Below are 7,688 nucleotides of genomic sequence, written 5' to 3' on the forward strand. Positions count from 1 at the left end.
ATTAACAGGAATTGGTCTGTTGGTCTCCATATAATTGGCCAAACATGGAATCTTGAAAATCTTTTTATTCAGAACTTTCAAAATTTTATAATTATGATTCCCATCTTGTGATACACTTTTAAGATTTTATTGTACGGACTCTGTAAATTCATATGATTTGAAGGAGCTGAGCTATATATATAATCTAACTAAGGTTGATAATTAAAATTCTGATTACGCTTATGATTAATATAAATATAATATTTTAGTTAAAGTTATTAAATTATGTTAAATCTATAAATTTATAATATTTTTATTGTAGTTTAGCTCTTTGTAAAAGATAATATCACATTAAAGTAATAATATATTATTTTTTCACATTAACAGAATTGAGTAAACTTTACCCTTTCACATTATTACTACCCTTCTACTTGAAGCACAATATTATTCCAAGTCTTATATTTAATTTATAGAGATCATTGTACACTTGCATGGAAATTTCTTCTTTTTCTCTATTAGTGTTCGATATCTATTTTGAGTATCGATTAATATAAATTTGCATACACAAGTCTCACATTAAGGGTCATGTGTTTTTTATTATGAAAAAATTCATACTCAAAGCTCTAACCTTTGATGATATATAAAGACCTCTTCTTCTTTTTTCTACTCGATGCTTCATCTCCGTCTTTAGACCCAACTAACTCTAAATTTGCATCGATAAGTCACACACTAAGAGGAATATATTTTCTACTATAAGAAACTCTATATCCAGAGCTTTAATGGTACATAAAAATCTCTTAGGCATAAGAGCAACTAATTATTTTTTCTACCAAAGCCTTTTTAGGACCCTTTGGGCTAAAGCAACAAAATCTTGAAAACCTTAGCTCATCTTTTTTTCTTTGTTAACTAATAAAAGCTTTGGTTCACATAATGAAAACTTTATGTCAAGTGTGATAATGATCTATAAAAATTTTGGTTTGTAATTTTTTTTTGTCTGCTGACGTTGCTTTGGTTGCAAAAAGTGAGTAATTAACCAATGTGATTTAGCCTACTATAAAAGTTACTACACATAACTTTACTTAAGTTGGACCATTTACACAAATATCTAGTGATAGATTTTCATAAATTCTACAAAAAAAATTCATCCAAAATTATTAAGAAATTGAATAGGAAAGTATATAGAGTAGAAGGACTATATGGAAGTCCAAAAGTAGGCATATCCTTGATTTTTTTTCATTAAATTTTTTTAAATAATAATAATAATAATGTAGTCACTATAGCTCTACCAGCAAGGTCTAATTATATATTCCATTTTAAGTTATGTATAACGGGATACTTTTAACCATTCTAGTAGAAAACTTATTTTAATCTTTCTTCACGATTATGAATTTTATATTTTAAGAGAACTTGTTTATAAATATTCTTTTAGTGATCTAATAATATGAAGAAAAAAATTAATTCTACTGACTATGTAAAACATAACATAATATACATTGCAATACAATAATATTCCACATTTGCACTCTTTCATTTTCCACCCTTTTAACTGCTATAACTGTTCTCTTTCTCATTCTGATAATTCACATGACCAAAAATCCCTTTACCGTCATCAAATGATATGATATTAGTAGATCAAGTTATTCTTTTTTAAATAAAAGTTTCGGTTGTAAATATTAGATATAAATTCTCTATGATAGAGAGTATTTAATTTCCTCGAACGAAAGATCAAATTTAAATACGAATATCAGTAACAAAACAAAATAAATTAAAAGTCTTTTTTTTCTTTTCAACCCCCCCAACCCCCTCCCCCCAAAAAAAAGAAGCATGCAATAGTTGATTACTTGTTTATTTTATGGAAATTAATTAATAGTACTACTACAACTAACTATTAACACACCCAACACCAATCCCCATCACTCTTCTTCTATTTATAGCCTTTTATTATCATCTCATAAACTCCCTTTCTCCCTCTAAACAAAAACCCCTACACAAAATATAAATATATCCACTTAATAGTTTCTCATCATTCACTATTTTTCTCCATATATAATGTCCTCAAAATTATCATTTTCTTCTTCCTTCATTCTTTTCATCTTCATTTTCTTCTACAGCAACAAAGGTACGCACAATATTTTAAACTTAATTATATTTATACTACGCATTTCATATAATCATCATAAAATAACATCTACTTCTACTAGATAGGAGTAAGGTTGATCTGTATATACTCTATCCTCCCTAAATAATCGTATTTGTAGAACTACACTGAATATGTACGTCTAATTTGGATTGTTTTTTTCCTCAGGAATTGATGGTACTACTTTTAATTTAATAAACAGATGTGATTACAACGTATGGCCCGGAATATTAGCCAATGCAGGTAGTGATAAACTGGATAGTACCGGGTTCATACTTGCCCCGGGTGATTCACGGGTATTCCAACCTCCACAACAATGGTCGGGTCGGATCTGGGGTCGAACCGGTTGTAATTTCGATCCCAACACCGGTCAAGGAAATTGTGCCACCGGCGATTGTAGATCAAACCAAATAGAATGCAATGGCGCCGGAGCAACTCCCCCAGCCACCCTCGCGGAATTCACTATTTTCTCAGGTACATTGAATTATACGATCATCTCATTCAAAAACGATCATGCAAGTACGTAAAAAAAAAAATCATAGTAAAATTTAAATTATATTTTCAACAGGTGTAAAGCAAGATTTCTACGATATTAGTTTAGTAGACGGATATAATTTACCAATGGCAATCCAAGCGGTTGGCGGGTCGGGTTCATGCGACACGACGGGTTGTGTGAAGGATTTGAACCGAATGTGCCCGAATGAGTTACGGGTCGGGGACGGGCAAGCATGCAAAAGTGCATGTGAAGCATTTGGTACGCCGGAATATTGTTGCAGCGGCGCGTACGGTTCACCTTCCACCTGTAAGCCGTCAAGTTACTCGGCGATGTTTAAAAACGCGTGCCCAAAATCGTATAGCTACGCATACGATGATCCTACGAGTACATTTACGTGTACAGGAGCTGATTATACGATAACATTCTGTCCTTCATTAACAAGGTAAAAATAATAATAAACTAAAAATATCTTTTTTTATCGTAATATTATTATTCAAATATTTATTCTGCGACTTTACTACTATTTTTAATTTTTTTTTAGATCATTGTCGCTGTCCGTTGATTTATTCATAAAGTAATAAAAGTATGTAATAATGACGTGTTATTCTGAATCAAAATTACTTTTTTTTTTTAATTGGAAACACTTTTTTTTTTCATAACTAGCTTTTAGCTCATTGTAGCACAAGGCTGAGTAGATATTACTGTACTACTTTAGAGCATATTTCAAGTTGTACCTTTTGATCTTCGTCTTGGTGAAGTGTAAAATAATATTGTTTTTTTATTACGTTGAAAAGACAATTTAAATTATAATCAGTGTCAGGTATTTTATTGAGCACGACGTTATCTGCTAGTCAAATTACACAAATTCATTCAAAAAATTTAAAGTTAATTAGTTTATTGATTGTTCGATCAAAAATATTTACAAACCTCTAATAAATATATATATATTATATATTTTTCGAGGTTGTTAGATGAGTTGTTACTTTTTTTAATTAAGAAAATTAATAGAATATTAGTGAGAGTATTAAAGAATATAAGAGTAAGTATTAGTTGGCAATTTCTAATATAGAGAATCTTTTAGTGGCTTCATTTTGTTATCTTATCTTGAACATTTTGTCTTTTTTTTTTTTTTTCAACCTTTTTCTTCCGTAGAACAAATGAAATAGTATATCTTCTTTTGATTTTTTTTTTTCCCCCTCAAATGTCCATTTACACTTTATTCTTTTAACTGGATAAACTTGTTAGTGTTACATCACATCAAACGACTGGAAAGCTTTTTTATAAAGTTTTCGATGTCATATATGTATTAACTATCAATACAGTAATTTATTAAAAATAATTTTTTTATCCCCGTAAGTCACATGGTAGGTGAAACGTTGAGTGCACTCCATCTTGTATGATTACATTAACTATGATATTGTTGTTTAAATATAAAAATGTCAAATTAATGTATTATTGCATGTTAACAACGTGAGTTTCATGCAATAAATTTGGACAATATGAATTATTATTATTATTTATTATAGATGAGATTTTTTTAAAGTAAGATTTAAACCTCATACGACTTTATATATTTGATTGCAGTCAAAAATCTTCGAGAGATTCTTCGCCTTTGAACGGCAACGGAAAAGGATTTTCGATCGGAAATGGAGGATCCGGGTCGGGTACCAGTCCGGCGGAGGATCCATTTCCATTTGGCAGTTCATGGTTACCAGATTTTATGACAGGGGACTCATCACAAACAAAATTTTCTAATTTTCACTTAAAAATTGCATTATTTATCTTTTTATTTCTTCACTTTTTATTAATATTTTAATTTTTTATGGTGACTTTGAGATATTCACATTTGAAGGAGATCAAGAAAAAAAAAAAAAGGCTGATGATTTTTTTTTCTTCATGTAAAGCACATTTTTTTAGGTTTCACATGTATAGAGATTTTAATTTGCAATTTTTTGAAGTAGTAAATATTATTTCAGTGTTCACATTTGCTTTTGTACTACTTTTTATTTTTAAGAAAACATCTAGGAACATTTGTAAGATTCAGAAAAGGAGAGAACTTTATTGAATTTTATGTTCTTAGCTTTCCCTAATTTTCTTTCATTTTGTACTCACTTTGTTTAGTAATAAATTGGTGTTTTTATTTATTTTATCTTATTTTGAAAGATAAATGATGTTTCACTTCTAAAAGACATTGGATTTATTCTTTTAATTTAAATTTTAAAAATCTACATAACGGAAAACCTATTACGAATGAGTTAGTAAAAATATGTATTTATTTTTTGAGAATGAACAATTTTTAGTTATGTGCATTGAAATTAAAAATAACACTTAATATAAAACGAGAAAGTACCATAAACATTGAGAATTGATTCACTAAAATGAGAGAAAGTACTTAAGCATTTTTCTTTACTTGAGCACAATAGTTGATACTCACGAGTTATCCCTTTGTTTGTCTATCTTAGTACCAACTCGTTGAAATCGAACAATTACTGATATAAAATAAGATAATACACGACCTATTTACTTTAATAATGTTGAATCGATTGAATTTTTATATATCTATTTAAACTGTGATTAGTTGTGAATTGTGATTAAAGTTTGTTAATCATAGAAGAAGATAGCTCTAATGACATATAATTTCCAACTAACTACTAGTTGGTAATGTATACTAATTACACTTCTACCCATCATTTGAGAGCTTTGGTTTGATCTTGGATGCTTCTTGCTTTGATCATTGCTTAGTAAGTATCTGTAAAACTAATTGAGATATGAATAAGCTGATTCAAATAAATGAAAAATCTAAAAATCAATGTCTTCGAGTCAACTCTACTTAAATTACTAAAAAAGAAATCTCAAAAAATAAAAAGGCGAGACACTAGTAAAATAATTGAATAAAAAAGGAGAGAAAATATAAAAAGGTAGCAGAAAAAAAGATCCAAGCGTCCAGCTCTAAATTGATGAGCGATGCACTAAGAAATACACTTTTTTTCACTTTCGGTGTCATTTTCTTCTTAAATTTATAGCATCACCAATCAAACTTCTTCAATTCCCAGCATCTACTTAAAGCTTTATTACGTATAGAATTATTGGATTAAGCTTTAAAATTATTTTGTTAAAATATTAATTTTGCCTAAGCAAAAAAAGCAAGATAAACTTTTTGGACTAACAACATACGGCTCTTTCTTTTACTTTAACAAAGGGATTTGATCTATTGTTTTAGTGTAATAATTCCTTTGTAATTTTACACGTATAATTTATATAACAAAAGAGGAACAATCGGCTAATTAATTAAGTGCGCAGCTTGACAATTTTTTAGACCATATAAGGTTCATTTTGAGCAAAACTTACGAGAATGTCAAAGTTAATACCAAATTAGATACCACTATCTATTATTTTATCATATGATAATTTAACAAAATATATAATCCATTACAATATCAAAATCTTGAGGATATTGTATATCTAAGTCTTGTCAGATATCATCCAAAGAATGGAAATTTACAATGCTACACTCTCAATGAGAAGAAAGATATCTTGTCTGACAATCATAATCTCTAATGCACGTCGTTCAACCCGAAATTTATATAGTTTGAAAGAATTACCTTCCAAGAGCTATGTTTGTAGTAACATTTAACGTAGGAACAAAACAAATATAAATGATAACTTAAAAAGGGCTATTTGTGTAAATCAGCCAGCCACACAATAGTGGAGAACCCCAAGGCCCATTTTCCTTTCCACCACATATATCGGCCCAACCGTTCATGCCCAAAAGCAATGAGCCGAACTTGACGCCTCGTCGAATCACAGGACCATCAGGAAAGTTGATATACGGCTCGCGGGCTCGTTCAACTAATTTATCAATATGATTGAATATATGCTGTATATTTAGTATAATTAATACGAGTTGTCTGATTCATTTTAATCATAATAATTTTTTGATTTGACACTATCAAATCATGCTCAAGCACCACTAATTTTTCCAGTAAAATTTAGAAAGAAAAACAATTGTAACACGTCAAAAGTTGATTTCCTTAGAAAACTAGAGCTTTTACCAGTTCCAATTAGGAAAAAACAAGACCTTCCAGATTTGTTACACGGAACGACAAACTCATACACTAAAACAACGAAAATGCAAGACTGACAAAATTCTTTTTAAGTTTAAGACTATGAACTAAACTATTCCTACATTCTTCACGTGTTGAGAAACATACCACAACAACGTGTTGTTTCCGGGAAAAAGGAACATATCTTAGGACACTATCTATAGCTCATCCTTGAGTTCAGACTCTTCCGATGCAGACTCCTCTTCTGCCTTGGTTTCAGTCTCAGGTTCTTCAGCTTCGTCTTCTTCTTCCTCAACTGTTGCATCAGGGCTAATGTTTAGACTGCTCTTAACTGAGCTGTAGATGTGGGAGGCAAAATCCTTTGGATCACTCAGATCGAAGCCACTCTCCATTAAAGCTGTTTGGTATATAAGTTTTGCTGTCAGCTTCACACTCTCGTCCTGTAAAGCAACAAAATATAAACTCCATGAAACTCCTAAGGAAGTTAGAATTTGACAAAAGATAGAGCATGGCTACACGACATACCTCTGGGTCTGTTACTACTCTCTCCCGAAGTGCCTTGATAATTGGGTGCCTAGGATTGATTTCAAGCACCCTTTTTCCACGCATGTATGCTTGCTTGCTTGCATCTGACAGGGTTTGTGAATGCATTATTTTCTCCATATATGCACTCCATCCGTATTTTGATGTTACCACAACACAAGGGGTGTCGGCCAAACGGCTGCTTATCTTGACATCTTCAACGTTGTCACTAGCAAGAGTATTCTTCCACCACTTAGTTAGCCCCTTGAACGACTCCTTGAGCTCTTTGGTTTTCGAATCCTTAAGCTTTAATCCCTCTTTGGACACATTCTGGAACTTTTTGTCCTCATAGTCCATAAGATATTGCATGAGGTATTCATCTACTGGATCGGTGAAGAATATGACCTAGAAAGTGAGAGAAGGCAAATTAGAGAACGAGTTTTCATGGCTAGACTTTCTGTATATATATATATATATATATATATATATA

General features: G+C 30.8%; 2 protein-coding genes across 3 annotated transcripts in view; one reads left to right on the forward strand and one right to left on the reverse strand.

The window, feature by feature from the left end:
- The first annotated feature begins 1,928 nt into the window (after positions 1-1,928).
- LOC107016358 (thaumatin-like protein 1) lies at positions 1,929-4,698 on the forward strand. 2 transcript variants are annotated; one of them, XM_015216846.2, is made up of 4 exons: positions 1,929-2,098; positions 2,285-2,590; positions 2,685-3,054; positions 4,197-4,698. In XM_015216846.2, exons 1-4 carry the CDS (start codon positions 2,029-2,031, stop codon positions 4,426-4,428), a joined length of 978 nt encoding a protein of 325 aa, XP_015072332.1. In that variant the 5' UTR covers positions 1,929-2,028; the 3' UTR covers positions 4,429-4,698. The 2 variants fall into 2 exon arrangements, with proteins under 2 accessions (XP_015072332.1, XP_027772092.1); XM_027916291.1 differs by lacking the exon at positions 4,197-4,698 and having other exon boundaries at positions 2,685-3,058.
- Positions 4,699-6,572: 1,874 nt separating this feature from the next.
- The window catches only part of LOC107017685 (endoplasmin homolog), a 6,273-nt gene continuing 5,157 nt past the window's right edge, over positions 6,573-7,688 (reverse strand). Inside the window, exons 14-15 of the mRNA XM_015217905.2 lie at positions 7,202-7,603; positions 6,573-7,116 (exon numbers count right to left, since the gene is read on the reverse strand). Of these exons, the coding sequence (XP_015073391.1) occupies positions 6,874-7,116; positions 7,202-7,603 (645 nt within the window). The 3' untranslated portion in view covers positions 6,573-6,873. The remainder of the gene's footprint in view (positions 7,117-7,201; positions 7,604-7,688) is intronic.

This window comes from Solanum pennellii, chromosome 4, assembly GCF_001406875.1.
Source record: "Solanum pennellii chromosome 4, SPENNV200".
Taxonomy (NCBI): Eukaryota; Viridiplantae; Streptophyta; class Magnoliopsida; order Solanales; family Solanaceae; genus Solanum; species Solanum pennellii.

What these genes read in the sequence shown, in the direction of transcription:
- LOC107016358 (XM_015216846.2), top strand. Translation starts at nt 2,029, where the DNA reads ATGTCCTCAAAATTATCATTTTCTTCTTCCTTCATTCTTTTCATCTTC. An exon ending in GGAATTCACTATTTTCTCAG is followed by an intron (nt 2,591 to 2,684) that starts GTACATTGAATT and finishes TATTTTCAACAG; the next exon opens with GTGTAAAGCAAGATTTCTAC. An exon ending in TTCTGTCCTTCATTAACAAG is followed by an intron (nt 3,055 to 4,196) that starts GTAAAAATAATA and finishes ATTTGATTGCAG; the next exon opens with TCAAAAATCTTCGAGAGATT.